The sequence below is a fragment of the Aureobasidium subglaciale genome, assembly GCF_000721755.1.
Source record: "Aureobasidium subglaciale EXF-2481 unplaced genomic scaffold scaffold_18, whole genome shotgun sequence".
In the NCBI taxonomy this organism is placed as follows: Eukaryota; Fungi; Ascomycota; class Dothideomycetes; order Dothideales; family Saccotheciaceae; genus Aureobasidium; species Aureobasidium subglaciale.
Genome location: NW_013566977.1, coordinates 279686 through 307632, shown reverse-complemented (window position 1 = coordinate 307632; position 27947 = coordinate 279686). Strand labels below are relative to the sequence as shown.

The window sequence follows — 27947 nt, the reverse complement described above, 5'->3', positions numbered from 1 at the left end:
GTCAATCTCCGTTGCAAGTCCCATGTCTCTAAAGATGTTGTGTGTTAGCATAGCGACACGTATGGTCGATCTGTACACGCGGAGAGAAACCACAGTCTTCCTCAAGGTAGACTGGCATGCTGCCTCGAGAAGAAGGTTTGTCTGGGGCCAGTAATACGGGCATACGGTGGTGTCGGTGTACGCGGATACGGATGACGATGTTCCATTGGCTGCTCGTGCAGTTGTCGAACATCTGAGTAACCCGGCCATGAGTGCTCCGCTTGTGTAAACGCTGGTGAGGGACATGGAAGACAAGAGTCGGAAAACAGCTCACAAACAGATTCCTTGTTAGCTGTCTTGACAATTTCACCGCAAGGCCATCGTGTCCGAGGAGCTAAGTTACAGCGTGCGAAGATCAAGGACTTCGAGTGTATGGATGGTCTAAGAATCGATGGAATCGATGTGTTGTGCCACACTGTTTCCAAAGTTGCTCGACCACCAGCCGTCAAGTGCAGACGCTGGCACGTAAGGCATCGCACTCACCTTTGCTTGCACGACAAGCAGCCACATTGGTTCTTGCTATGCGGCTCTCAATAGTCAGACAGATACGCGGCGGCTTCCGGCAGTGACCCCATGTGATGTTTCTATCGAGTAGATCAAGACGATACAAGGCCAGCTTTCGCATAATTGTCTGGTTGGTAGAGGATTATCTGAGGGCACCCAGAAGCGTATTGTGCCCGAGACTTCCGTGCACGGTTCAGCTGTGTCGCAATTCGAGGATGACGCAAACACGTAGTCCATCGTCCTTTGCCTTACAATATCATGAAAAGAATGCGCGTCCTGTCGCTTGCTCAGATCAGTCGGAAGTCTGCACTTTCCTTCGGTATGGCACATCTTACTGCAGTGCATTGCGGGAGCGCCGAGCGACGCGTCAGTGCAAACGGCTTCTTCTTCGTGTTTCGGATCGTATCGTCAACGCTCTCAGCTGGAGTATACCAACCGTCAACGGAGGCTGTACTCGAGTACCCCTGCACTGTCAATGTAACGTCCTGACAGATGTCGGCCAAGTGATGCGCAGTCGGTCCCGATGAGAGGATGATCACAGAACAACTGCCACTTGTGCGTCAAGCTGACACTCCAAGTGCTGGGCTGGCTTGGTATAGCGAAGCTCGAAATCCGTCGTAATACTTTTGAGACTTCAGCTTGGTCGCTATTACTGAATAAAACTTTCTTTTGATTTAGGGCTTACTATCTACAGTTCTGCGATGAGATCATTGCTTGTCAAGGACCACGTTTTTGCTGATGTGCTTAGAGACAACTCGTAAATATTGTGAACGCGGCATGGGCTTCGTCCAGCAGAACATGTGGATCACCAAATTCCGGCATACACCAGTTCTATACTCATGCTTATGTCCGACACCCTGCAGACAGCAGGAGATGAAGGCTAGAGCTGCATGGAAACAACCGACAATCTGTTGTGTTCCTGCTTGCGCCAATCTATTTCCCGCAACACCATTGGACCCCTCCCCAAGCCTCTGAAGTCTTAACGGTTTTAGTTCTTCAGCCAAATGCGCCAACTCGACAAGAAATGCCGCGCTGCATGGCAGTGGCAGTATAATGCTACGAGACGAGCTGGGCAAGATGTCCACCCGTCGTTGGTGAGTTTCGCATTTTCTGTTGCACTTTTCTTCCACCTTCTCAGGTCGGATTTCTATTCTCCCTCTTGCTTTTCAATATTACTCACTCACGACCTCCACTTGGACATCGTTCGGCCGCAGCGTTGCTTTTGAGCTTGCCCTGGAGCTCCGCATTCTGCCCCAGACAAGGATCCTCGATAACAACAACCGTGCACCTGGCACCATCGATATAATACTCCTGACTGTTGCCTGTTTGGGGTTATATTCCCACTCGATGTTCCCACCGAGACTTGTGTCAACCAATTGCCTGAAATCGAGGCATTGACTAATTCCAACTCATCGTTCTATCAAAAACAATATAATAGCACAATGTCTCCACCAATTCGACCCTCAGCTTCACGGCGCCTCACGCGGGCAGAAACGTCAGATGCAGAGGAAACGAGACAGAGCGAGCAAGCTGGACGCTCAGCTAGCAACTTACACGCGCAGCTTTCAGCAGCTGCTTTGCGACCACAACGACCAGACAACCAATCTCGTGGACCAAGTAGACAGACCAGTAACGACGATCTTCCTCGCCAAAGTCCTACAACTACCTCTACCCTGCATCGCTCTTCCAATTCGAATACATCCGATCGGTCGTCAAGAGATGGATCTGTGGGGTCACTACATAACATACGGACGAGAGATGCAAACGCTGCTGGGATTGCGATAGGCCAAGGGCTGTTACCACCTCCACCCATACCGGCTTCACGTCCCTCTCCACGACCATACAGTATGAGGAATGTTAGCTCGTCTACAAGTCTCTCAAGAATGGCTACTCCGAGGTCTGTCAGAGATCTTGGACGTGATTTCGACAGATACTACAATCCTTTTGCGACTCCCGCTCAGTCAACAACCGATCTGACTTCTCTACTGCCACGCCGCAGATCTATGGACAGTAGTCAGTACCAAGGTGGAGCTTCGGGACCGATGTCCAGACGGAACTCGAATCCGTTTAGTGATGAAGATCACCCTTCTCAACGTCTGGCAACGCCTTTCGCGGCTTCCGCCATCAGTACTCCCAGAAATGACTTTATTGACGACAATGATCCTGATCGGTCTTTCTTCCCATATCTAGACGACAGACTAGGCGCACCCGGAACAGAAGATCAGGGCTACACATTTCCTCTCTACTGGCACGAGAAAGAGTGGGATGACGATATGCATCTACCAATGGTAGATGATGATGTAAAACTCAAACCAACGCTACGGGATCGCTTTTCGCGCAAAAACGTACTGGACACACTGGGGTTGGCGTTTATGATAATCGGTCTCTTGAGTGTGTTTATCATGTTACCCGTGCTTAGTTGGTCTGGCATAAACATCATTGGATACAATGATACTCCATTGGACCAGATGTGGGGATATGGTGACAACGAACCGACGTGGGCAACGGTAAACGCAAGTCGGAAATGGCCTTTACTGAAAAACATGCGTACTGGATTAATCGACCCTGATACACCCAAGACAGAAAGGAAAAGAGTTGGTGTCGAGGGCGATGAATATCAATTGGTGTTTAGCGACGAGTTTAATGATGTCAACAGGACTTTCTACCCTGGCGACGATCCATATTGGTTTGCTCCAGACTTCTGGTACGGGGCTACTAGGGACTTGGAGTGGTATGACCCCGACGCCGTAACGACCTGGGACGGAGCTCTACATCTTCAACTCGACGCGTTCGAAAACCACAACCTCCGTTTCCGAAGCGGCATGCTGAATTCCTGGAACCAGTTGTGCTTCAAAGGCGGCATCATGGAAGTTTCTGTCTCTTTGCCTGGTCCAGCCGGTATTCACGCTCTCTGGCCCGGCGTCTGGAGCTTAGGCAATCTAGGACGACCGGGATATCTAGCGACTACCGAGGGAACGTGGCCATATACTTACAACGAATGCGACGCAGGTATAACACCCAATCAATCCGACTCCAGCGGCATGAACAAACTCCCCGGCCAAAAACTATCCTCCTGCACCTGCCCCAACGCCGACCATCCTTCCCCCGGCGTAGGCAGAGGCGCCCCCGAAATCGATGTCATAGAAGTCAGTGCCGATTACTCCGGCCTCGGCCTCGGTGTAGCAACACAAAGCTATCAAATTGCACCCTTTGACACTTGGTGGTACCCCAACGCCGACTTTATGGAAATTCCTGATCCATCACTCAGTTTCCTCAATACATGGACAGGAGGGCCTTTTCAACAAGCTGTGAGTACGACGACGATGTTAAATAATAAGTGGTATGATGGGGAGGAATATCAGAAATTTGCCTTTGAATATGTTCCTGGTAGCACGGCGGACAGTTATATAGCCTGGACGGTTGCAGGGCAAGAAATGATGAAATTCGACGCTAGGGCAATTGGACAGAATGGAAACATTGGACAAAGGATTATAAGTGAGGAGGTATGCTGTGTTTCACCCTTCCCTCTTTCCCTTCTCCTTCCCCTTCTCTTCTTCCTCTATCCCTACTAATGACGGGAACAACACAGCCAATGAGTATGATTCTCAACCTCGGCATCTCCGAAAACTGGGTCGACATAAACTGGACAGCCGCCACGTTTCCAGCAATAATGCGTATAGACTATGTACGCATATACCACAAACCCGGAGAGGAGAGTATAACCTGTGATCCTCCCGGCTTTGAAACGACGGAATACATCAAGAATCATCCAGAGGCTTATACGAATCCTAATTATACTGTGAGTACCCAACCTAGCCTCGCCCTCGCCTTTTTTCCTCCAACTCCTAGATAAGGGTAGGGGAAGGAGGGGCAGCAGGCTTTGAAAGAGTGTGGCAGTGAGAATGGAAAGCTAATGAGTGATGCGATAGACATGGGAGGACGCTGGGTATGAGTGGCCGAGGAATTCATTGATGCATGGGTGTTGAGTTGTGTACAAATACAAAGGCAAGCATTGGCCGTTATTATACCAGGATCCTGTACAAGGACACTGTCAAAGATATAGAGAAAGAGTTGTGGAGACATCACTTATAATATACTCCGTCAAGTTATCACGATACTTATCACGAAGAAGCCTAAGAGAAAGAGATGCAGGTTTCAGAATCGCTCTGTCTACCTCACAAGTCTATTCTTTTGCTTGTCATGTGGATATGGTGAACGCCAGTTGCTCTCCAATGCACAATACACACTGTGGTCTATAGCGTAATCAGGTGAGTTTCGTGTGTTTTTGCTTTGGAAGCTATCAGATTTCCAGATTCGAATCACTTGTAAACTGCAGGTACTTTTAAGAGGGGAAGAGCAAAGTGAAATTATATCATCGTGTCTGAAAGACATTGTCATTATGCCACTGAGCTATTTACCAGGGTCTTCCCATTGTCCAAAAACGCCCTGCTTTGGGTCTGATGTGTGGTATCCAGAGAACCTCCCTTTAGCTAATCATGCCTTATACCCTTTCTTCTCCATTGTCATTACGCCTAGTCCTCATTTTCCAGTTGCCGTGCCAGTACCCAAAACACCCTCCTTCTCCTTCAAATTCCTTCCCAATCCCATCGAAACCACGAGCTGATGGACCCACACTCAAGCACCCACAACGCCCAATCCATTAACATGCCCTTGCTGCCCCTGACCCTGACCCATACTATTCTTCCCCTTGACACCCACCCAACCCCTCCTCTGCCGTCCAGTTCTCCCCCTGCCCAACCAATTATACTTCAATTCCCTCGTCAACCTCTCCACAACAGCTTGACTCTGATCCCCCGTCTGCGCTCCCGCAACAACACTCACACATTGCAACATTCTGGCCACCGTTTGAGTGACTTGTGCCGGGTCTGCAAGGATCGGCATTTTTCCATTGGGGTCGGGAGAGAATGAGGATGAGAATGGGGGTGCGGAGGTTACGCTGTCGATGGAGGGAGCTGGGTAGTGGGAGGTCGTATGGGGGAGTGAGGTGCCGAAAGAGCCGGCTGAGGTGTTTGAAGCCGCGCGGGAGCGTGAGTGTTGGGGTGGTGGGCTAGAGACTATTGTGGTGGATGAGTTGTCGAGGTAGGTTGTGTTGTTGCTGTTGTAGCTGCTTCCTAACCGTGGAGAGAGCGAGCCGCCTGTCGATGGTCTCTCCGTTCCTCCTGCTGCTGGGTTGGACAAGCCTCTTCCGCGATTTCCAGATATCGGTGGCGAAGAGGAAAGGTTATTGGATGAAGCAGCTGTGTTTATGCTTTCCAGTGATAAGCGTGAGAATATTGCCAGCAGTGATTCGTGACGAGGCAACAGCACCACATCGCGAAACACGATCAGCGCAATCCTGCGAACATCCAATTCTTCTCCAAGTCCAGGCATGCGATTCGAAGTATTGCTCGTTATGGTTGCGCCGCCAGAACTACTCGGTCTCATCTCATCAAATGATGAAGATTGTTTACGCGAAAATGGTGGAGGCATCTCTGCAGGCACAAAGGCACCCCAGAACTCTTGAGCTTCTCTTGCACTCATTATACTACCATGACCTCTGAACTCAAGATCAAGTGGTAAGAAGACGGCTTGGATGAAGGGAAGAATCGAACTGAAAGTCATCTGCCAGATGGCAACCAGCCGCGTAACCAGTCGTTCGTCTGGCACACCTCGTAACGTTTGCGCAAGAGAAGAGAAGCCCGTAGCAAGTAGTTCTCGTAGGTCCTCTACCAAGACTACGGGGGCGCGCTTCTGTACGCATCTACGAATATGCACCGAGACTAAAAGGTTGAAATCTTCAATAGGTGTCCGTAGATCTTCACCAGAGAAAATGTTCAGCAACCTTGCTTTTAGTAGTGGCCAAGCATCGTCGGCTGTGATTCCATGCAAGCCCATACTGTTTCCTAGTGTGTTGAAGGCAGCAGCTGACATTGTAGGTTGTGCCTCATACAAAGGTAGAGAGAAAAGAGAGGCACTGCTTGGGGGACCAAGTATCGAGGCCGAGTCCAGACTGCTGGGACCCATAAAATCGCTTCTCGAGTCATCTCGTAGCAAGTTCCCAGAGCTGTTGGACATGATAGGCGTCAGGTTTGTAGCAGCGGCGGCAGCAGCCTTTTCCTCTTTCTTCTTTTCCCTCAAAGCACGTCCGGCATGTCGCAAGTCCAGACCGCTGACAGATTTGGAAAAGCCAGGAGATTGAGGGGTAAAAGAATATAGTGATTGCGGCGCATTTGGATCTACAGCGGTCGAATTTGATGAAGCAGAAGATAGCGGCAGAGCACCTCTGTCTTTTTGTTTTTGCCTTGACAAGAAGTGATGTCTGTGTTTCTCCTTGTCCTCTTTCTTTTCTCCCGTGGCAGTTGCAGTAGTGGTGACTGGGACCAAGGTCGAAGTCGAAGTATTCGCAGATGAGTAGACCGAAGCAGCAGAAGAGCTTGGGTCATTAAGGCTGATCATCGAGGCACTTGCGAGGCCGGCGCGCAGCAAACCACGGTTGGGAGAGGATAGAGCCGGGGCGGCTTTCTTGTCAAGGTCCTTGTCCTTTGTGATAGCAATACTCTTTGGCTTGTGGAACAGCTTCATCTTGGATCGCTCTTTGACCTTTGTGTCGTTTGGAGTCGGTGGTGGTGGGGCGGAGACGGGTTGATCTGCGGTTATGGCATGTGGTGAAGGCATGGGACCAGGACTACGAGGAAAGGCGACGTTTGCGGCGGTGGTAGCAGTGATTCTACTGTCCATGTGGATCGATTGATGCGGTGGCGGGCTCATCAAGGTGGGCGAGGCTATGCGACGGTCGGCTCGACTGGCAGCGATGTTGATGGGCTGCAAGGGAGGAGTTGGTCGCTTGCGGTCCTGGTTCGAATTGAGCATGTGGTGCATGGCGGCTTGAGCGGCGATTTGAGAAGCCGGCATATGCGAAGTGTGCGGTAGAGAAGGTTCAAAGAAGCCTTGCGAGTGTTGACGGCCTCGTTGGTGGATGGATGGAGGGGCAGTCGGTGGAGGCGGCGGAGGAGAAGTCATGCGCAGTTGAGCATCGATCGACTGGCGAGGTTGAGGGCGCGAGAAGTTGGCAAGAGCAGAGGGTGGTGCGGTGGTAGAATGGGCAGTACTAGGGCGAGGAGCGTATTGCTGTTGCGGTTGCGGCTGTTGGTGTTTGGGGGTGTTGTCTATTGTGGCCGCCGACATGCTCGATGCGCTCCGGTGCGACAGGGACGGAGCAGGACCGGCAGGGGACCGTTGGCGAGGTCGCGGTCGCAAGGGAGGATGATGTTGGTCGCTGTTCATATTGCTTCTTCCATGTTTGACCGACCTGTCTAGCACTTGATCATGTCTTTCGTCAAGTCTCAAATGTGGAGTCAAAGTTTGGAGCGTCATCGTTCCCTCCCCTCCACCATCCCAATCCCAAAAATAGCCTCCTTCCGCATCGTTCCTGCCAATCAAGCCTCCTTCCATCTGTCAATTAAGCATCGTTCCTGCCAATCAAGCCTCCAAATACGCCATCGACACGACCATCTACTGTCGACATGTCTGCCCACTTGACGGCCGTCTACACTTCGCCCACAGCGACCAACACCTTCTCCGCCCCGCTGTCGTCCGCCCCCACCATGATCACTTCCTCTCATCTCGGCGACCTTCGCGACAGGGTCATTCAAATGCAAGAAGACATCAACCAGTACTTGACAAAGAAGATGGACGAAGACAAGGCTGCCACTGAGGGTGCTGCCAACTCAAAGGATGAAGACTTGGAAGAGCAAATGTACGGCGAGGAACTCGTCGATGAGGATTGATGTTGAAAAGACCCATCACCACCAACAAGAACACCAATCAACCACGACACGTCTGCACTCCAAAGCTGTCTCGACCCTGCTGCCCATCTCTGCTTGCATAACAATGCTATAAAGGACTCTTCGGGCTCTAAAGCGACTTCGTCGTCGCAAACCAAGCCTGCTCGACACGCCTTCCGCTAGCTAAAAGTAGTGCGCTTGGTGCATCAGAGGCCACAATCCTCGCTATGACTGAACGCTCTTTGGCGTTACAGATGACATCTCACCAGCCACAGCTATAACAGCTATGCAGCAGATCATGCACTCTGCAAGCCACTTCAATCAAACCATCTCTTTCAGGCCCCCCACCCCCTATCTTCTGCTCCTGCATCTGCATCTGCAAACGTGTCGACATCTAGGTACAATCATTTGTTCGATAGGGGCAACAAGATCCGTGTCTCGTAGCGGCTTTGTATTACAGAATGTACTCGAGTACACTATCTTCGTGTGAATCGTCTGCTGGCCCTCTGGTCATAAGCTCCTAGTAACAACGGCGAATCTGCTAAGCGCTGTAGTGGATCAAAGGTCTTACCCCTCTGTCGTCCATGTCTTTCCATGTGTCAAAACGCAAGCTCAATCTCAATAGTGTTGTATACTCCCCTTGGAAGTGATGGGCCGCTGCGTCGAGCTCAATGGTCAATCAGACCTGTATCGCAATTGGGTCGTCTTCTTACCCTCTGCTGATATGCTCGAGTTCATCCCCTTCTCCACAGGTTCGTCGTCATGTTTCCCCCTTTTGTTTATTCTCCATGCTTCAAAGTGTCTTCTCCAGAGAAGAACCAACCTGGCTTTCTAATCGCCTTGATCAACGAATCCTTCTTGTTCGTGCCCCAAACCCCATGGTCCTGCTTCTTTGCCTCCTTGGTATCCAACTTTTCCTTCTCGGGGGTCGCAGTCGTGGAGACCTTCTTGCCATTTTCCTTGATAGCCAGCTTTCCAAGACCAACCTCATCAATCGTAGATTCTTTCTCCTTTTCCTTTCCCTTTGCTTCAGCACTAGCTTCGGCAGTTCTCACCTTCTCCTCGACATCCTCTTCCTCTTTCTTGTAGGCATTTCCCCCAAATCTGCCGTCTTTACCTTCTGCTTCCAAGACACCTTGTCTCTCTTGCTCAGTACCAACTTTGGAGGCAAGTTTCTTCATTCTTCTCTTTTCCCTTTGATGTTCTCGTTTCGCTTCTTCCTTATCTTTGGCAACCTGGCGTGAGTTTTCTGTACCGATTGTCATGTCGAGTAATTTGAAGAGGACCCAGGGGGGCTTGTTAAGGTAGAAACGTTTGACATTCTGTAATTTGTTCCTTAGTAAGAGGAAGAATGTTATGAGGAGAAGAGAGGGAAGGAGGAAAAACCTTTTCAGATGCTGTGAGAAAGACATCGTTGTCGAGGATATAGCCAATGGTGTCGAGTTCAGCTCCTGTGGCTGTGAAAGTGGGAGGACAGGGGTTTTGGGAGTTATGTCTTCCCTGTAAAACACATCTTTTGTCAGTAAAACTTCCACATATCCTCTGCCTTCCTCTTCTCAGGAGACGCACCAAACTCACCCTATCCAGTTTACAAATCAACAACATTTCCGTCGCCGTGGCAGCAATGATCCCATACCCCACTTCCTCCTCCTCGACCCACAGAGCCTCGTATAACTGATCCTGCAACTTCTGCACCAGAGTTCTGTCCTTGACTTCGACCTCTGCATATATGGACATGCATCTAGTGGAGTCGTAAGGACGCACTGAATAGCCCAGGCCTTCTAGGTCTCTGGCGAGAGTGGGGTAGGAAGCAAAGAGTTCGACATCGAGATTGCGGATGCGGCCGAAGATCCTGTAGAGGGGGTAGGAGGGGAGACAGAGTTGGACTGAGGCTTCCCATTCGCGCTGGGAGGGGTGTCAGTAGGGAAACTGAGAATGGTCGGAGGGAGTAGACTGACAGCTGTGACGGTTGTGGGTACAATGTGGGCATTGGGCACTGGAGCCAGAAGGAGGACTTGGAAGTGGGCTCCCTGGGTAGAAGATGTTAGATGTGATATGAGGCAGGCTCTGAGCATAGAGGACTGAGTACAGAGTATGGTGGCATCGTGTCTGGTGGTGATGTTGCTCGCTATTGAGCGAGTAACTAGTAGCCTTTCGTTGTAATGAGGAGAGTTGAGCTAGGAAGTCACATTCGGCCCAAGTGGTGAGGTTATGTTGGTGAAGGACCGTCCTGGGATAAAGACCGGCAGTGACTGGTGCTGGCTATCGACTTCCAGGCCTTGGTGAAAGTGAGAATGACTTCATTTCTCTAGTCCTTCAGCCTTGGTATGCTCGTTGCATAGACAAACGCCGATTGCGAGATGAGGGAAACAGCAAACCAAACGTAGCTCTCGTTTGAGAGGAAATGCTCGTCTTTCCTAGAGATCTTTGTGGATACTCAATCGCCTACCTGCTTGTTCTCATAGAAGTAGAAGTCTGAATAATATGAGTATCAGTGGACTGGAATGCTCAACATGGTCTGGTACAATAGGACTCATGTAGCAAACTCCTGGTTTTCTCGTACACATCACAAGTAAATGTTCTGAGAGACGACCCTGCGATTCAACGCAGGGCGTGCTCCCGTAGCCAAACTCGTAGCGGTGATGTCGTCTGGCCTCATCGAAGCGCTGTTGTTTATGAGAAAAGGTATGTGGAGCTGATAAAAGCACAACTGTCGATTCTGTCCGGTTTATTCTTATGTTGGATGGGGAATGGACGTCAGAAGGCGTTCAAAGACGCGTTGCAATACGCCTCGGATCATTAGCTATGTAGGTCCAGAAGCTTTCGATCTCTGCGAGTGACTATTTCCGGTTCATACCCATCCGGTTGTTGTTTGAGGAGCAACTCGCCCCTATGAATCATAATTGCTCTACCGCACGAAACTATAATCTTGCTCTGACGTTGGTTGCTGACGATGGTTGATGGGTTACGGCTCGTTCACATTTCCAAATGCCCTCAGAGGTCAACCTTCTTTCATAGACGCGTAAGACCTGTGGCTCAGTATACTAGATGATGCTAATCCATCAAGCACGCGACCACGTCAGTAATTGCCATGCAGAAACCCGAATTGACCAAGTAGAGGCGTGCAAGAGAAGGATGAGATGTCCGAAAATACAGGCAGGGTCATCCGCTCAGCGAGCGTCAAAGACCAACCCGAGTCATTCGCCTGGCAGAAGCCTGCGCAAGCCACAATGCGATTTACTCAGCCAGTCCTCGTAACTTTGCAGCCAAAAGCTGGATAGACTTCGAAATCTCCAGCCTTCCAAGATTCGTTCGAGCTGTGGTGCAATGTAATGTGTCGACCTGCTGTTGGAGGAATCGAACGAGCATATCATCTTTGATTAAATCAATCTACAAAGCAGGATCGCACCGTTGCGGTGTGTAGCGAATGCATGGGTAGGGTTGTTTACCCTGGTCAACATGTTTGAAAACTTGTTGTACCAGTATGTGATGCATGTGGCTGGGGGCACAATAGAGAGTGGAGCTTGTGATTGGACAACATGGAAATTGTACTTTCCAGCAATCAGGATGGGAGAACGCGCCGAGGAGCTCTTCGAGAGACTTGAGAGAACACAGCAAACGCATCAAACCGGGCGGGCGTGCGATGAGATTGTCAGCTTGCAGCCGTTGACTGGTGTTTCTCCCCCACGGGTGAGTGCGGTCGAGGTTTTTGTGACTGCGCCATCTCTCTGAACCTGGGGTCATTTGAGATGTAAAAAGGCGGCCCCGGCGGCATGATTGCGAGGCTGGGAGGCCAGCCTCTTCAGAGCCCAGAGCGATGGCTGTGCAGTGTGTACAAACACAAATCGTGGGGTATGGGCCGCATGGTTTGCGTAACTCACCACCCATGTATGCTCGTCGGGAATAATGATTGGGGATCGCACGTGTGTGATGGAGCTCACGAGTAGAGATGAGACCTCGAGGAAATGAGCAATTCACGTAAGCTTCCAATTGCCATCGTCTCGAGCGGGAGCATGAATACAAAGGCAGAGTGCCAGGGGTTGTGGTTTAATTTGCTGCCCTGTAAACTGTCATACAGTTGTACCAAGGGTGTCGCTGCCGTTCGCGAACGACGACTGCTTCAGATCTTGCCGGCGTCAGATTCTAGCGGCCAGCCTCGGTGGTATCGATAGCTAGATGTGGCTGTACATGCTGGCTATGTGGCACTTGAAGTTAGCGCTGTCGTACCTGCATGAAATCAAGGAAGCTGGAAAAGGGCAAAGGTCAAGCTCGCCAGTCCATGATGGAGTCATCGTGAGAGATCGTGGACAGAGCTTGCGAGTGAGACAGGAAATCGAATCGTGGAGCTTGAGAATGATGTCAATCAATAGTGTGATATCAAAGATCGTCAGGGCTTGATGAAGTTCGGGCGAAGGAAAGACGAGCAAGGTTTTGGGCTAGTCACAAGCAAACAAGCGATTGCAGGGCGCGCCAGCTCAATCATGGACTCTGGGGAAACGCGGATGGTTCATCAGACTGCGTCTTCACCGCAGTTGGCACACTGTGACACGAATGCTGGGAACGAAGACGATGACCTATTTGAACGCAACGCTGCGAAACAACTATATAAGCCATCGAATGCAAAAGTCCTTGGTCTCATCTCTTCAACGGCAGGAGGGAAGGCTCGTCGGTCGGCGTTGCCTGTTAGCACCGGCGGGACCCTGCACTGGGCCGCCAAGATGAGAGGCCCAGCGCCATTTTAGCGCCCGAGGGATTGCGCCGATCATGGTCACCCTCATCATGCAAGCACAAGCTACGTGGGAGATGTGGATAGCGCACGATGGAGAAGCAAGAATTGGTGGAAATGTGGGAAACTGGCTGGCAGTCTAGGCCGATGGGTCGATGAGTGCACGGTATCTCAATAGATTGGGTCTCGTAAGAAAGTGAAAGACGGCTGCGTGACCGCATTGCTTAAGAGCCTCAAGCTGGCGGGAATTTAAGAAAGAGCTTCCATCGTCACTGCGCATCCACCAGCCATCAACGACCTGCCTCCGAATTACTTTATCCCTCGCGCGTCGCCTACATCTATCCATCAATCCCCTCATCGATAGTCGTTTCATTCTCCACTTCCAACCTCGTCTCACCGATCACTATCTGGTATCCTACACCACAGCATCTACCATCTACTCCATCATCACAATGAAGTACGCACTTACTCTTGTCGCCGGCGGCGCCGCTCTTGCTGCCGCCCAGGGTGGTCTCAGCGCTTGCGCTGTAAGTATTGTGAACACAAAGATCTATCAAACCGCAATGCGCTGACAATGCGCGCAGCAAAACTGCTTCAACGCCATGGTTGGCAAGGCCGTCACCGAATTCGGCTGTGTCAACAACGACATCAGCTGCTACTGCAGCAAGCCCGAGTTCGGCTACGGTGTTCGCGATTGTTCCATGCAGGCCTGCTCTGCTCAAGAAGCTGCTGATGCTATTGGATTCGCAAACGCCTACTGTGCTGGTGAGCAACAAACGTATTTCTTTACGCGTATCTTTTCATACTGACTTCTTCCCAGCCGCCGTCGCCTCGGCCACCAACTCAGTCGCCTCTATCCTGAGCACTGTTTCCGGCTCTGGATCTGCTTACTCGTCAGCCACCTCCGCCGGCGCTTCCCTCGGATCTTCCATTGCTGGTGCCGGTGTCGGCGGTGCTGCCTCAACTGGCGCCCAACAGTCGTCTGGCAGCACTTCTTCTGCCATCACCACCTCTGCTCTCGTTAGCACTGTCACTTCTGATGGTAGCGCCATCCCCACCACCACTGGCTTCTCTACGATCTACTCCGTCGTTCCGATCGTCGGTGGTATCGCTGGTGGTGCCTCATCCGGTGCCTCGGACGCCCAGCAGTCGTCCTCTGCCCTCACCACCTTGGCTGTCCTCAGCACCGTCACCTCAGGCGGCAGCACTATCACCACTGCCGTTGGCTCCACCACCCTCTACGGCCCTGGCGGTGTCGTTGGTGTTAGTTCTACCGGTGCCGGCGCCCAACAGTCGTCGTCCGCTGTAACTACCTCTGCCATTGTCAGCACCGTCACCTCGGGCGGCAGCACCTTCCCCACCACCGTCGGCTCATCTACCTACTTCGGTGTCGGTGGCATTGTCGGCGGCGCTTCCTCCGGCGCATCCAGCGCTGGATCTGCCGCTTCTTCGGGCGCCTCTTCAGTCAGATCTGGAGCCTCTTCCGCTGCTTCGTCTGCCAGCTCCGGTGCCTCGTCTGCCGCATCCCGTGCTTCTTCCGGTGCTTCCAGCGTTGCCAGCGCCGCCTCTTCGGGTGCTTCTTCTGCTGCTTCCCGCGCCTCGTCTGCCGCTGGAGGCGCAACCAGCGCCGCCTCGTCGCTCGTCGTTACCAACGCTGCTCCCATGAAGACGGCTGGCCCCATGATGGGTGCCGCCGCTCTCGCCGCTTTCATGCTCGTTTAAGCGAACAACAGTTGGTGCTTGCTCAAAGTCTCTCAGCACCGCTACGAGTTACGAAGATCTGCTTTACCAGCGTTGAGAGTGTTTACCTAATATCGGCCTGGCTTATCGATGATATCCACGTAGGAAGTGACGTTGGCTATGGCGCAAGGGAAAACAAGGAGGCTCTTTCACTAATGGAAATGGTCTCAGAAAACCTAATGTGTACTACTGGAAAATGAATATACCCTCTTCTTCAATATTTGCTTGACGTGGTTGACTGTGTCATGATTCTCTCTTTTGTTATGTTCACTCAAGCGCACGCTGAAAGTACAAGATATGGTTGTACGTGGGATGAGTTGTGATATTGTACATTGAAGGTCTTTGAGAGATTGCAAAGTGAAGTGGATAAGTGATTGCACGTGATTAAACGTAGCTACCCCACGTCATGCAGTCAATCAGTCGCGAAGTCGCCATGGAAAGTCGACAGACAGCAAGACAGCAGTACAGATGGTAGGAAACATGGACAACATGAACATGCAGAATGCGCCTCCACCGCCGCCTCTTGGTGGTGGACAGATGCCCCCGCCAATCCCCCAATTGCCGCCACAAATGTTCACGACGGCAGCACAACTGCTCGACTTGACCGACAGTGAGAATACCCTCCTGCCTTGTCGCAAATGATACACGCTTGTTCGGGGGCAAGACTGACCGAGGAACTTTTACCTTGCCGATAGAGAAACTCATGGTATCACTCCGCGACGGCAGGAAGTTGATTGGCGTTTTGAGGAGTTGGGACCAGTTCGGTAAGTGCATACACCGCGCGGCGCATTGCGATTGCGGCTGTTGACAGAGTGCAGGAAACCTCGTCCTCCAGGATACAGTGGAACGTCTCTTCGCGCAGAACCTCTATGCCGATGTCGAGCGTGGTCTCTTCCTCGTCAGAGGAGAGAACGTCTTGCTGCTCGGTGAAATCGTACGAATGCCCTGGCTTGCTACTGCTAGAGGAGTCTGCTGACAGCACGCCATAGGATTTGGACAGAGACGACTACGTGCCTCCGAGCTTCAAGCAAGCACCCGTGGATCAAGTATTCGACCTTCACAAGCAAGAGCAGGCACAAAAGAAGAAGCAGGAAAAGATCAGAAACAAGAAGCTGGCCGCCTACGGTTTTGAGGGCGAACACTCCGGAGAGGCTATCCTGTGAGGCGCTTCTGCCGAACATGAACGGGACACACGAAACTTTTGCCATGACCAACCACTGCATCAAATGTGCTGGTCAAGCTCTTTCAGCCTCGCAACGATACCCGCGTCAGAGATCTAGTCTGTCATCAAAGGGTCCACGACCCGACGGCTGTGATCGTCTCACGTCGAAAGTAGACGATGGGCGTTCGACCTTGCGAGTATGGTTATCAGGTGCGTAGGCAGATTATCTCTTGACATGCATGCACCAGAACGCGTAATGCTCAGCTTTCTACAGCAGTCCAATACCTGCCCTTTTGGCAAGTAGATGCAAGAGACACAAGTTAACATCTAATGAAAACTTCATGAACCTGTCAGTACTTGTTTGCATGGTGCCCACTCCTGAGACGATTCTTGGTGCAAGGTCGCACTTCGAAACCGCAGAGTGCTTTTTGCATATCATACAGCCTTGCGTGGAGAGACAGGATACATAGAGATCGATCACAAACTATACGCAAGTTCAGGTCAGTTCCAAGTATCTCTCCAACTTGACTCCATAATCCCGGTCAGTTTCCCTGATTACATACAGCCAGATGTGCCTGGCTATGAACATCTTCGTAAGACTCCCATTCGCATCGATCGTTCTAAACTGTGGCATACACTTTGCTGAAGCTCGATGGAAGAGTGATACTGCAGGACTCTCGAGCGTAGTAATTCGACATCACATAGCTGCTATAACAATGCATGGCTGGTACCAGGCAGGCGTCTCCAAAGGTACAGCGTAGCATGTCTACTTCAATATGCTATCGAATCCTCGACCTTCTCTTCTGCGTTCGATGTTCAATGTTGACCCGTCGTGGTTCGTTTACGTCTTCCAAGAGTGAAGTTCCTCCAGCTTGCGTTTCCGGCCACAACCAATTCCTCGAACATCTTTCTTCTCGTAACACCTCACACTTCTCTTTTTCGGTCCTCGAGGTCGTTGAGTGCTATATACTTGTGCATAACGCGCGATCGGCTCTCGTCTCGACCTCGATCTCTTCACACACAATCAATATCCTCCACCACAACCTCCACCACAACCTCCAGCAGAAATGGCTCTATCGCAATACAAAACACCCATACTCCCCTCTCTGAGCGACAAAATCAAACACTTGCTCCTCCACACTTATCGACCCGATCACTCTTCTCCCATCCCCATACCTCCCCACCGTGTCTCCCTCGACACACCAATCTCCCAACGCATCATCCAAGAGCGAAACTTTGCGACTCAAACAACTACACGTATCCAACCTTCCTGGTCTTGGGAGAAGACTGAGAGATATGTGTATAACAAAGATCTTGTCATGCTTGGCTACCTGTTCGATTTTCCGATCCAGGATTGGGCTAGTGGAAAGGAAACGGCGAGGCATGCGTTCGAGGCCTTTTGGGCCAGAGAGGAGATGAGAGGCATGGGGGTGTCCATCTATGAGATGGGAACGCAGTTTTCTTGGTGGATGACTGGCGATGTTGCTGATATCCCTATTATCGATGAGGAGACAATCACTGATGATATCCCCGCTGTCGAGGAGGGAGCCGCCGATGGATCTGACGAAATGCAAGAGGAAATTCTGGGACACGGAATCGAGCATGAAGAGCTCATCGAAGGCATCCGGAATGTTCAGGAAAAAGAGCCTGCAGATGAGGAAATGCAAGACATGGTGAAAGAACCCGAGACGGAGATGGGCGCCGAGGAGCAAGAGCACATTGAACAGCCAGGAGTGCAGGGAGATGAGCCCGAGGACCCATCAATTCTCCCTCCTCCACCTCGCCGCTCTAGTCGCCTGCCTATCCGCACCCTTATCGCCCCTAAGAAGCCAAAACGAAAAGGAAAGGGAAAGGCAGTGAAAGACACACCACGCCGCTCGACCCGTGTCTCCGGACGACGTAAGTTCGCTGATGAGCCTTTTACTACACCCACAAAGAAATAGAAATCAGCGTCAATGTATCTCAGATAACATAGCAGTTTCACAAGAGAGCAAATTACCTCTTCCTCGTGTGCAGAACACTGTCCCACCCTTTCTTCACAACGATCAAAGGGGCAACAACAAGCTGTATAAAGGCACAGTAATATCTCGTATCGATAAGCCTATTGAAGGGAATTGTTGACATGATATATCTCGACGACATCGCTTTAATGTAAGAGAGTATCGTGCCTCAAGGCAGCTACATGTGTGACAGTATCTCGCACACGGGGAGGCTTTGTACAGTTTGTGCTACAGTTTGACGTGATATTTGGAGTGTGCCGACTTTTCGTTTGATATGTTCATGCAGACGTAAGGTCGTCTGCTCAACAAGGCGCAGATTAAAGAATAGGGAACACAGATCAAAGAAAGCAAAGAAAAAATTGCATTTGGGTATCTTCTCGCTACTCACTACTTTCATACTTTGGTATACCATTATAATCCTCAACCCCAAGGCAACTGCCTTAGCGCCTGTAATCCCTGTCCGTGTCCCGTCTTCATCCTCTGTACCCCACTCCTTCCCACGCATCCATAATGGATGACCTCGTTGTCCGGGTATACCCTAACCGCCGAATTGCCAAACCTCTTGTGACAGACCCTACAATGATCTTCCTCTTTAATCACAACCCGTCTACTTCTACCGCCTTTATGAGTGGTGAGGCGGGTGTACTCTGGGCCTAGCGAAAGATCCTCAGATAAAGAAGTTTGATGTAATGAGAGCAGGGTCTTGAGGATACGTTCTTCGCGGACTACGGTGTTGGCGCTGCGAATGCGGCCGAGGAAGTAGGAGGATAACTCGCTGACGTGGAGGTCGCTAGGCATGAGGTCGAGTGTGTTTGCTGCAGGCAACCTAGGACCGTGTTTGGAGAGTAGGTCTAGTGCGGGCTCCCATTGCACTTTCTCCTGACCGGGAGGTTTGAGGTAGAGTGAGAGCAAGGTGGTGTAGACGTTTGGTTGTTGGTCTTCAGGATCGATAGCCATACTGCTCTTTTCGTAGCTTTGGCTGCCGGTGTTGGGATTTGAGCCGACTGCAGGAGAAGACGTTGAGGAGGAGAGGTAGATTTTGTTGCAGTATTCTTCTGCTTTTTCGTGATCGCGGATTTGGAAGACGTAGATTTGAAGAGCTTGTTTGTGGTTTCCCATCGCACAGAGTACGATCGCACGGGCTTCGAAGACGTCTGGATCATCAGCAGGTAGCTGGTTGAATGTCTTGAGCTTGTGGTATTGTGTGCTATTACGCAAGAACTCTTCAAGCTTTGTTCGAGCCTGATCGCGCTCTTCATCGCTACTGCCTGTTGTATCTCGCAGCTTCTCGAGATACAGGTCTACAAGCTTTTGATGGAACTCCGGTGTTCGGTCGTTAAGCTCGAGGATGACGTGTTCCAGATATTGCACTGCAAGCGATTTGTCTAATGGGATCAAGAACTTCAAAACTTTGTCTTTCGGAAGGTTTTCAGCGTTCCTGGTATCGGCAACGAAGATTTCCATGCCCTTTTTGGCATTGACCTTGATGGGCCATTCTGAGAACTCCAAAATGATGTCGATGAGCTCGGCGGGCAGGTTTTGCAGGTAGCCGATCGTTCTGTCCGGACCCCTTAATGCAGGCATGACTTCTTCGGCTGCCTCGTTGCGGCCAAACTTCTCAAGTAGTTCCAAAGCTTCACGATGCAACTTTTTGCCGTAGAGGAAGTCGATAAGATCGTTGTATCTTCCACTTTCGTAGAGCTTTTCTTCGACAACATGCGGATCGCAGAAGTTGTCAAGGCGGAAGAGCGGTCCTGCAAGCGAAGGCAGAGCGAGCATATAGGCTCGGAAGAGAGTTGTGTCAACCAACTTCGCTACTTCGAGCAACTCGGCTTGCCAGTCAACCTTGTCTGCACCTTCAGAAAGCTCAATAAGATTGCTGAATGGTGGTATGGAACCCTCCGTCAACTCCGTTTTGAGCGTGCCGTCAGTGTTCATGTATTTTTGCACTTGAACACGAGATTGAGCAAGGTAGGAGCACAATGCCATAACAGCAGCTTTCAGGTCAGAACCAGTCAATGGCGGGTCCCTTGCTGGCTTCTCTCGGGGTGCCTCGCTTGTGGTACGGAAAGACCGGATTGATGCAGTATCAGCATCATCCTTGGGTGCCGATGGTCTGAACTTGCCCAGCACGGACTTTGTTGGAGTTTGCGTAGTCTTAATTTGATCGTCGGGCTGTGATGAAATTTCTTCTGCAGCACTCGTTTCGCCAGATGGCTCTTCAGATTCTGTAAGCTCCGCATGTTCTTCGACGGTTGAGAGATCTCCAGCGATAGATTTTGGATACAAGGATACGACACGCTTTGGTGGAGCAGAAACATCGGTGAAGAGATCCAAGGCCGGTCTGTACTTTTGCTGGGAGAACAGGTTCTGAGCTTTGATCATACTAATCTCTCTGATCGACCCCTGCTTATCCTTGAGTAGTGTATCCTCCAGCATGTTGAGGAGACTGATGGCTTCATCGTATTTAGTCTTTGCCACAAGCTGGCTGACCTGGGCTTCATAGTTGAGAGCTACCATACGCCAGATACATCTGTCACTAGCAACAAGGAAGCCCTTTCCAGCGTGTGCCAGACTGATATTGGGCTGCGGAACATGGAGGATGGAAGCACCAGGCAGAGGGATGGTTTGCAGGAGGTTCAGGGTATCGGGACTCCGTACGTCTAGAGCTCCCTTTGCAGTTTGTTGCAACGACAGCAGGTAGGGATATGAGTAGCCAAGAGCTTCAGGAGCAAAGGCCCAAGGAATTTGACGTTTGTCAGCAGGCTTCGCATCTGTGTCGATGAACAAAGTGTTGACGTCTTTCGCGATGAGCATCTTGTTGTTTGTGAGATTTGTTGCCATGGGCTTGGGCACCCAGCTTCCCATGCCCATGTATCCCATGCCTGACGAGCTGACAGCACCAAACCTGACATTGCCAGTCGGTGTCTGTCTAATGACATCTGCAACAGCCAGAGTGTCGATGTCGATGATGGAGAAGCCAGGATCTAGACCGACCAGCATCTTGGTACCAGTAGCCCATAACAGCGACTTTGGGGAGTGTGGTAAAGTAATCTCTTGCACTTCAGGGGACAACTCCATGTCTTGCCAACTCCACCACAGAATGCGCCGTTTCACAGCAACGGCCAAGCGAGAGACTAGAGATGGGATGTCTGTGACGGCATCTTTTATGACATTGGAGGTGACGGCGAAAGCAGTTGCGCCCTTCGTTTTGTCCAGCCTCTCCTGCAATTGGAAGGTTTGAAGGTCGTGGATAGAGACATGGCCGTCCGACAAGGACACCAAGATGTTCGCTTCCTTGATTATGGCCAACTGTTGGATTGCTCTTCTTGAGAACTTCTCTTCCTCACGCACCAGATCGACAGCGCGCGCCTTTGTGGGAGTCGCATCCTGACCTGATTCGGGGACTTCGTTGACGCGGTATATACGGAGGGTACCTGTACTGAGGCCTACAAGAAGTCGGTCGCCTGCAGAATATCTCGTCAGTAACAGTCTTCCGAGCACCATACTACCAACATACCATAAGCTAACACCGACTCGATCTTGGCCTTGTCTTGCTGTTTGAGCTCATAGATGGGCTGCGCGCGAAACGCCGACAACATGACGGCCTCTCACACTTGGCTCAAAAGACCACGATACCAGTCGTCCGAGTCGTCTGGATGTGTCTCAGCTGTGGGAGATGACTGCAAAGCTGACAGTTAGACCTCGTCGTCGCTGTTGTCGCATCACCCTAGTTGACGCGATGACGTCCGTGCTCAGTCGACGGAAGCTTTGCCGAGCCGACACCACTTGGAGTGGCTTCATCTTTCCTTCCTCCCTCTCACCTACCTAGCTATCCATCCTTCTAGTCATCGGTCAGGGCACAAGACGACAGAGGACATGTCTTCAAGCAAGACGAAACCGGATGTCGGTATACGACTTTGTCCTCCTGCACATGGAGTGCTGAGAGACAAAATCTCCAGGCCTCTGATAATGGCCACCTCGCACGGATAGGTTCACTCAGTCATAGTAACTCCCCTTAGCTCAGCTAAACTTGGGCATTACCTTTCCATACCGACTTATAGGTAACGTTCTATTGCGAAAGAACGCTCATAACCAAAGGGCTGCATCGATGCCAAGCCGTGCTCGGGTGGACCCATGGTGTCTCTTGCACATGACTCTAGTATCGTCTTAAATATTGATCTCCTATTCGTCACAACGATCTGACATACTCAAGGTGTGATAATACTCACAGCAATATGTAATGGTGGATGTGCGGCACATTGAGGCTGTGCAACCAGCCCAGAGTCATGGGTTGACTTTGGAGGCTTAAAAAAAAGTACATAGGCTTGAGAGTGACAGATCTTTATAAAGAGCATTTGTTTCCTCTTCACTGTGATTGCTTACTGTGTCCGAATGTATCAAGAGTCTTCATTCACTCAAGCGATGGGCCAGAGCGTCGGAAATAAACGATACCTGCTCATACACAAAAGCAATATGGCTGCTTGCTGTAGGAACAAAGAAGAGGTCGTAAGGTCATCTAACTATCAGGAAAATCAACAGCAAAGCTAGAACATGCTGGGAACAAGAGTTCTCACAAATCAACATCGCAACAATATCACCTCCTTCCTGCAAACAAAGATGCATCACAACGATTCCTTCAACCACCGACAGGATAAGATGTCCATCCACGAGGTCCACCTTCCCTCCTCTCTCTCCTCGAATTATTAGTCTCGAGATAAACTGCACCCACCCCGTCGCACCTTCCGCGCCTTTCCAGCTCTTGATACTGCGGGAAGCTGATCACCCCAAATCTCAACAGGTGACGAAACAAGTCGTAATCAGGCCTATACCTTGTCTCGATTCTCTCTTCCCTGTGATGGATGGCTATATGATCAAGCCTGTCTTTCCAAGCCGACGATGAGCTCCACTGAGAAGAGCAAAAGGGACACTGTGAGCGATTGGGCGAAGGTTGCGAGCGGAAGTGCGAGGTACAGTGGGTCCTCCAGGTCGACGTGGAGGAAAACTCTTCGCGACATCCAAGGAACGCAAAGGTGCATTGCAATGTTCCTGCTTGTGAAGCACCAGACATATTTGTGCTTGAGGACCCTGACGACTTGTTTGTATCGATCGTTCTTGTCGACATAGTGCTGAAGGAATGGTTTAGCGATGGTACGTTCTCAGATGCCGTTGAGCTGGGCCGATAGCTGGATGCTCTGTTGCCTACGACTGAATAGCCCTGCAAGGATGCGATACTGCTGGTATGGTAACTCGTGCTGGCCCTGGGCCCACTGTTTAGAATATACGGCCGGACTATCAACCCTTCTAGTCGAGAAGGGTGCTGTTGTTCCCACTGCGCCATCACAGTCCTATCATGCCGAGCGCGCGAGCATCGCAAAGTCAACGAGTCACCCACTGCCCTCTGATATCAGCGCATCACTCAAGCGTCATGGACGAAGGTACTCACTCTTCAAATTGCGGATCCTGAAAAGGAAGAAAGACAAGAGATGCCAAACTCTCAGGACATATGTATCACTCTCACCTCGGCACTCCGTAAGGTTCAACAAGATGGCAACCACGAGGCAGCTGAACACAGCAATATGGCAAGGGTTACTTCCGACCAGACCATTCCCTCATAACGGTAGTAATCGTCCGGCACTGGAGGCAGCCGGTTGTCTTGCCCCAAATTACGACTTGCTGACAATCACAAGCCAGGCTTGCTCTGGATCGCAGATGCACCTCTATTGCCGAACATCCGACTTTGTAGAGCTTGTTTCGCCAAAGCACGAGACCTGAACGATCGGTTTGAGTACCGGTAGCGTATGCGATTGCGAACCAACCAGAGCAAAGGTGGTGCTAGGAAGAGGCTTTTTCTCGATCTTTGACCAAAACCGCTCTCAAATCGCAGAAAGATATGGGCTACACAGGAATTCGGTTGGGTCCTCGGTATCAGGTGTCAAAGAGACTGGGGTGCTATATGCATGTACGGTACCTCAAAGGCATTGGCGCAGACATATTGCACGCCACAATATCGCACGACACAATACTATGCCAGGATTAACATTCAGGCAAAAGTCATGAGAGCGGTGAGCCCGGGGTGACCGAGAAATATCCAAAGGTTTCTGTAAGAATTCGAAGAAGGGAAGGTCGAGGGAGTGGACGAGATAGAAGCGGACGATGCTGAAAGGAGGGGTTGTATATTCAAGCTTGAGCGGGATTATGAAGAAACTGCATGAGCATGCATTGGTCTTATGCATGTAAGCTGAAGTGGCATTAATACCTTTTGACCTATGTGAGTTTCCAATTCGATCGAGCATTTTGCGCTCGAAAAATTGATGATCTGACCTCGAACTGGAGATCAGACATGCGAATTCCTGTTAACTTCGGCCACAGCGGTCTCGAGTCTTGACGCCTTCGTGACAAGGAGCAGCCAGCAAAGTCGGGAGATACCTGCAACAAAAAAGAGCAGCATTCCGTAGCTGCAGAGGCCAGGTTAGGACACACTCAGAAACTGAAAATCTACATTAACTTTACATACGAGCACAATTGCCTCGAGGTAAGGAAAAGACAGGGTCAGTGACCCAACTTGAAACCTCTCAACTTATGTCATCCTATACCCTAGCGTGATTCGCGTTTCTGCTTCTATCGCGTTCATCGGTACGATAGCGTGCGAGGACAGAACCGAAGCTGGCAAAAGTCTACATGCGCGGGCTGTTCCTACTGAAGTGGTGAAATGCCAGCAGGAGAGCGAGACAACTCTACGGTGACTGAAATATGTACAAGTGACACACCTTCATCAGGGGTCAACAGAGCAATTCTGTATAGCCATAGTAATCCAGGCAGGTAAACACGAAACGACATGGTTCTGTAGACAGGCAGATTATCAGGAAATCCTCGAAGCATGAGTGTTCGGTATTCTAGTCGTGTTTAGGGTAGATTGGAACGGTAGATGCTTCTAAGGCCATTAACAGAGTCTTGGACATATTGCACCCTCCTTAGCTTATCCAGTGACAGATCCGGCAGAGTGCCTGCACATTAGCTTCGGAGAGAGCCAACCATCAAGGTGCAGCTGCTTATCTCACCAGGACCTCAGCGAAGACGATAGTGCGGTCTATCACACGCAGTGATCAGGCGCCGTGTGCCTTGAGTCTACCTTCTGCCTGAAACGTGGACTGATGTTTGATCCAAGACCATGCCATGTGTATGTGTGCTTTCGAGGGCTAGGCATGCAGTCCACAAGTCTTAATCCGGAGTCGACACCGTCTCCCATGGGAAGGAGAAGTATTGCCAAGTGACAAGTCCTGGGCGCGTCTGCTCATGGCCGTCGCAAGTGATGGTTAGGGCCCATCTCAGCTTTCAGGCGTCCAAAGTTGTTGACGAACTGGCAGTTAATCCGCAATCATGAGTGCATGGTACTGTATCTCTTGAATCGAGAATTGAGGATCCTAAGACCAGTGGGCCAGACAACGCGTATGCCCTCGTTCGAAATTCTACATGTTCGGTCAGTGAACATTGAAGTCTGATTCTGCTTGAGGTCAAAAAGCCGAGACGGGTATAAGCTGACTTCTTGACAATACGATCACGAGTAGGACGCGGATATGTTCAAACTTCAAAGCGTGGTGTCGGTCGCGAATGCGAGATGCTGTCGAATGACTCGGCCGAGTTTAGCCACGGCCAAGTCTCTCAAGACAACGTTCGGAGAAACACTCGTATCGCATCATACCGTGACTCAACTGCTGTCATCAGAACTCATCGGAGCTTGGAAAACTTGAATGAGGAAAGACTCTCCTTCTTATCGGCCGTAATGCGGCTACAAGAGTCTTGTGTGCTCATGGTCATCAAAGTTTTGTACCTTGTGAACATAGTTGATGCCGCAGCCAAGCTTCTTGGAGATTTGGCAGATAAATAGTTGCTTTTGTCAAGCAGAGAAAGCCACAATCCAAGACTAAGCAGAGCCTTGATGTCGCGAGTCGAGGAAAATTACTTGAGTAAGAAGACTCTTGGTATTGAGGGCGGAGCAAAATTATTGGCCTGTTTCCGAGTAGCATCCGGGACAAAGATCATGATTGGAAGATCATCCGACAAAGCCGTAGCTACGAATCCAAGGCAGGCAGAGAAAGATGCGGCCGGAATGGATACTTAAGCTGTCTCAAAGTAGACGTAATGCCAAACAGCTGAATATAAGGTAGTCTGTAGAATAGGGCGTGACTAGCCGAATTAGATTGTGGTTGTCTTGGAGCTTGCGTAGGCTGAATCATGCCGCCTAGACATGGCTGCCGGAATCCCGTAGCAGAACTATACTTTTCTGTCGTGTCGCAATGAGTAACGGGCCAAGTGCGTGCTACGAGTCTTGGTAAAATTGGTGCGACAACACTTCTATTCAGCTCGGGGCGCAGGGCAAAGGGGGAGTTTGACCGAACTTTTGCATAATCACTCCGGATTGGCGGCTTGGAAGAGAGCAGGAAAGTAGTGGACAAGAAAACGGACAGAACTGGGCAGGCAAAAAGTGGTCAAACGTGAGCCTTGGCATCAGAAGGGTCGCACTTGCTACGGTAGAGAGAGCTGAAGACGCTCTCGTCGTGACCAACGAAGGAAGGAACGACGCTCGTCACAAGACGGGAAGGAAGACATGATGCTCAAACATGGTAAAGCAATAGAGCAAGAGGCAGCATCGGCGACGACAGGCAGATCAGATGGGAGATGCAAAGCGTGCCAACCTGCGCCAAGGCACCAAGAAAGAGTCCTAGAACTTGGCGCTCTCGTTGTTCTGTTGGCATTCTCTCTGGCAAACATGTCAAAAGAAGCACGACGGCCGGCCATGCGTGACTGACATGAGCTGTCTATCTGTTTGCCGTCTATATCAACTTGTCGACCTCCGTCGTGTCAACTGAGGCCGTCTCCCCGTATCTACACCCGGCTCGGACATAAGCTGGACAATGGCCGATCGATTCTCAGCGCGGCACTCGAATGCCTCGGATTCCGATTCGCAACACACCTTTCACATCGCGCAAAATGCCCCTTCGACGCTACCAAAGCCACCGGCGCCCGCGGTCGTCCGAAACTCGTCAGGAGAATTCAATGAGAAGCGGGATGCTGGTAGCGATCATGATGTCGAAAAACAGGCCAGCAGGTCACCTCGCAGGAGTCCAGACATGACCGAGCGATATAACCCTTCCTTTGGACGCTCCCCATACCAGTCGAGCATGTCTTCAGAGGAAGACGACCATCTGGTAGACCAACGTCTGCATCTGGAATTAAAGGCGATCAAGATATTGGTATGTCGATCTGTTTATCAACCACTCTGCTCCCTGTGCTTACATCATACCTAGCTGTACCTCTCTGGACCCTGTGTCTTGGTCTCTTTTCTTCTCTGTATCTGGTCCTTGATCATCTCCTTCTTCACTGTCATCACTTACCCTTTACGACTCTTCTCTGCCTCTCGCCAACCACTCTCTGACGAGCTTCGATCTCTTCTTGCTCGCTCCAACCGTCTCCAACTACGAGCCATCTATTCCTTCGACATCACTCAAGGCAAGAGCGTCTCCAGTCTGCTGCTGGTTCATGTTCTGTCACCCTTCACCGCCATGGCTGTATCCATTAGTGCATGGGCTGTCGCCATCTACTGGGTCTTTGCTGCCATGATTGGCGACCCTGACGGCACTGAAGGTGGAAATGACGGCAGAGCTACTGTTCTTGGCCTCAGAGCATACTGGGAGATATGGCTCTGCAGGGCCATGATCCAATAATCCGACATGGCTTTCGTCGATGCCGGTGCTATTTTCGCGTCACCTTCACAACGTCGCTCAGCTCACCTCTGATCAGCGACCGTTTCTTCTCAAATTTCTCTCATCCAGGTTTCTGAATGAGTCTTTTTCTTATTATCTAGCAAGGTGTTGGAGGCGTTTTGAATTTTTTAAGGCCGTGTATTTCAGGCCTAGGATCCCACGATTACGACAACGAGAGATTTATTCTCGCTTTGCTTTTGCTCAACTTGCTCATTTTCCCAGAACTAT

At 50.7% G+C, this 27947-nt stretch overlaps 11 protein-coding genes across 11 annotated transcripts; 7 read left to right on the top strand and 4 right to left on the bottom strand.

Annotated features, from left to right (window-relative positions):
• The first annotated feature begins 1536 nt into the window (after positions 1-1536).
• Positions 1537-4646, top strand: AUEXF2481DRAFT_42337 (glycoside hydrolase family 16 protein). The gene is made up of 3 exons (XM_013486134.1): positions 1537-4046; positions 4133-4342; positions 4473-4646. Exons 1-3 carry the CDS (start codon positions 1986-1988, stop codon positions 4527-4529), a joined length of 2328 nt encoding a protein of 775 aa, XP_013341588.1. The 5' UTR covers positions 1537-1985; the 3' UTR covers positions 4530-4646.
• Positions 4647-4914: 268 nt separating this feature from the next.
• Positions 4915-7923, bottom strand: AUEXF2481DRAFT_42336 (uncharacterized protein). Its single transcript, XM_013486133.1, has one exon. The coding sequence runs from the start codon at positions 7915-7917 to the stop codon at positions 5179-5181; it is 2739 nt and encodes a 912-aa protein (XP_013341587.1). The 5' UTR covers positions 7918-7923; the 3' UTR covers positions 4915-5178.
• A 143-nt stretch (positions 7924-8066) lies between these two features.
• On the top strand, positions 8067-8330 carry AUEXF2481DRAFT_7063 (uncharacterized protein; the record flags this gene model as incomplete). The annotated part of the gene is made up of 2 exons (XM_013486048.1): positions 8067-8134; positions 8186-8330. 2 exons carry the CDS (start codon positions 8067-8069, stop codon positions 8328-8330), a joined length of 213 nt encoding a protein of 70 aa, XP_013341502.1.
• A 444-nt stretch (positions 8331-8774) lies between these two features.
• AUEXF2481DRAFT_352850 (uncharacterized protein) lies at positions 8775-9958 on the top strand. The gene is made up of 2 exons (XM_013486230.1): positions 8775-9845; positions 9915-9958. The coding sequence occupies exon 1, from the start codon at positions 8999-9001 to the stop codon at positions 9569-9571; it is 573 nt and encodes a 190-aa protein (XP_013341684.1). The 5' UTR covers positions 8775-8998; the 3' UTR covers positions 9572-9845; positions 9915-9958.
• On the bottom strand, positions 9803-10700 carry AUEXF2481DRAFT_42334 (uncharacterized protein). The gene is made up of 2 exons (XM_013486132.1): positions 9906-10700; positions 9803-9827 (listed from the first exon to the last, which is right to left on the bottom strand). The coding sequence occupies exon 1, from the start codon at positions 10400-10402 to the stop codon at positions 10109-10111; it is 294 nt and encodes a 97-aa protein (XP_013341586.1). The 5' UTR covers positions 10403-10700; the 3' UTR covers positions 9803-9827; positions 9906-10108.
• A 2587-nt stretch (positions 10701-13287) lies between these two features.
• AUEXF2481DRAFT_352854 (uncharacterized protein) lies at positions 13288-15018 on the top strand. Its single transcript, XM_013486229.1, has 3 exons — positions 13288-13580; positions 13638-13818; positions 13874-15018. The coding sequence occupies exons 1-3, from the start codon at positions 13506-13508 to the stop codon at positions 14773-14775; spliced, it is 1158 nt and encodes a 385-aa protein (XP_013341683.1). The 5' UTR covers positions 13288-13505; the 3' UTR covers positions 14776-15018.
• A 298-nt stretch (positions 15019-15316) lies between these two features.
• Positions 15317-16165, top strand: AUEXF2481DRAFT_42330 (uncharacterized protein). Its single transcript, XM_013486131.1, has 4 exons — positions 15317-15403; positions 15489-15557; positions 15612-15727; positions 15783-16165. The coding sequence occupies exons 1-4, from the start codon at positions 15331-15333 to the stop codon at positions 15954-15956; spliced, it is 432 nt and encodes a 143-aa protein (XP_013341585.1). The 5' UTR covers positions 15317-15330; the 3' UTR covers positions 15957-16165.
• Positions 16166-17022: 857 nt separating this feature from the next.
• Positions 17023-17898, top strand: AUEXF2481DRAFT_7059 (uncharacterized protein; the record flags this gene model as incomplete). The annotated part of the gene is made up of 1 exon (XM_013486047.1): positions 17023-17898. One exon carries the CDS (start codon positions 17023-17025, stop codon positions 17896-17898), a length of 876 nt encoding a protein of 291 aa, XP_013341501.1.
• A 458-nt stretch (positions 17899-18356) lies between these two features.
• On the bottom strand, positions 18357-21650 carry AUEXF2481DRAFT_42327 (uncharacterized protein). Its single transcript, XM_013486130.1, has 2 exons — positions 21476-21650; positions 18357-21422 (listed from the first exon to the last, which is right to left on the bottom strand). The coding sequence occupies exons 1-2, from the start codon at positions 21555-21557 to the stop codon at positions 18376-18378; spliced, it is 3129 nt and encodes a 1042-aa protein (XP_013341584.1). The 5' UTR covers positions 21558-21650; the 3' UTR covers positions 18357-18375.
• A 498-nt stretch (positions 21651-22148) lies between these two features.
• On the bottom strand, positions 22149-23664 carry AUEXF2481DRAFT_352871 (uncharacterized protein). Its single transcript, XM_013486228.1, has 2 exons — positions 23402-23664; positions 22149-23349 (listed from the first exon to the last, which is right to left on the bottom strand). Coding segments are annotated over exons 1-2 (756 nt in total). The 5' UTR covers positions 23403-23664; the 3' UTR covers positions 22149-22594.
• Positions 23665-26870: 3206 nt separating this feature from the next.
• AUEXF2481DRAFT_7057 (uncharacterized protein) lies at positions 26871-27680 on the top strand (the record flags this gene model as incomplete). The annotated part of the gene is made up of 2 exons (XM_013486046.1): positions 26871-27209; positions 27264-27680. The coding sequence occupies 2 exons, from the start codon at positions 26871-26873 to the stop codon at positions 27678-27680; spliced, it is 756 nt and encodes a 251-aa protein (XP_013341500.1).
• Positions 27681-27947: the final 267 nt, after the last annotated feature.

Excerpts from the sequence above, each read along its gene's own strand:
- AUEXF2481DRAFT_42337 (XM_013486134.1), top strand. The coding sequence starts at position 1,986 with ATGTCTCCACCAATTCGACCCTCAGCTTCACGGCGCCTCACGCGGGCA. Across the intron at positions 4,047-4,132 it reads AAAGGATTATAAGTGAGGAG|CCAATGAGTATGATTCTCAA; the intron begins GTATGCTGTGTT and ends GGAACAACACAG. Across the intron at positions 4,343-4,472 it reads ATACGAATCCTAATTATACT|ACATGGGAGGACGCTGGGTA; the intron begins GTGAGTACCCAA and ends GTGATGCGATAG.
- AUEXF2481DRAFT_42336 (XM_013486133.1), bottom strand. The coding sequence starts at position 7,917 with ATGACGCTCCAAACTTTGACTCCACATTTGAGACTTGACGAAAGACAT.
- AUEXF2481DRAFT_352850 (XM_013486230.1), top strand. The coding sequence starts at position 8,999 with ATGGTCAATCAGACCTGTATCGCAATTGGGTCGTCTTCTTACCCTCTG.
- AUEXF2481DRAFT_42334 (XM_013486132.1), bottom strand. The coding sequence starts at position 10,402 with ATGCTCAGAGCCTGCCTCATATCACATCTAACATCTTCTACCCAGGGA.
- AUEXF2481DRAFT_352854 (XM_013486229.1), top strand. The coding sequence starts at position 13,506 with ATGAAGTACGCACTTACTCTTGTCGCCGGCGGCGCCGCTCTTGCTGCC. Across the intron at positions 13,581-13,637 it reads GTGGTCTCAGCGCTTGCGCT|CAAAACTGCTTCAACGCCAT; the intron begins GTAAGTATTGTG and ends CAATGCGCGCAG. Across the intron at positions 13,819-13,873 it reads CGCAAACGCCTACTGTGCTG|CCGCCGTCGCCTCGGCCACC; the intron begins GTGAGCAACAAA and ends ACTTCTTCCCAG.
- AUEXF2481DRAFT_42330 (XM_013486131.1), top strand. The coding sequence starts at position 15,331 with ATGCCCCCGCCAATCCCCCAATTGCCGCCACAAATGTTCACGACGGCA. Across the intron at positions 15,558-15,611 it reads GAGGAGTTGGGACCAGTTCG|GAAACCTCGTCCTCCAGGAT; the intron begins GTAAGTGCATAC and ends GACAGAGTGCAG. Across the intron at positions 15,728-15,782 it reads TCTTGCTGCTCGGTGAAATC|GATTTGGACAGAGACGACTA; the intron begins GTACGAATGCCC and ends AGCACGCCATAG.
- AUEXF2481DRAFT_42327 (XM_013486130.1), bottom strand. The coding sequence starts at position 21,557 with ATGTTGTCGGCGTTTCGCGCGCAGCCCATCTATGAGCTCAAACAGCAA. Across the intron at positions 21,423-21,475 it reads CGAGTCGGTGTTAGCTTATG|GCGACCGACTTCTTGTAGGC; the intron begins GTATGTTGGTAG and ends GATATTCTGCAG.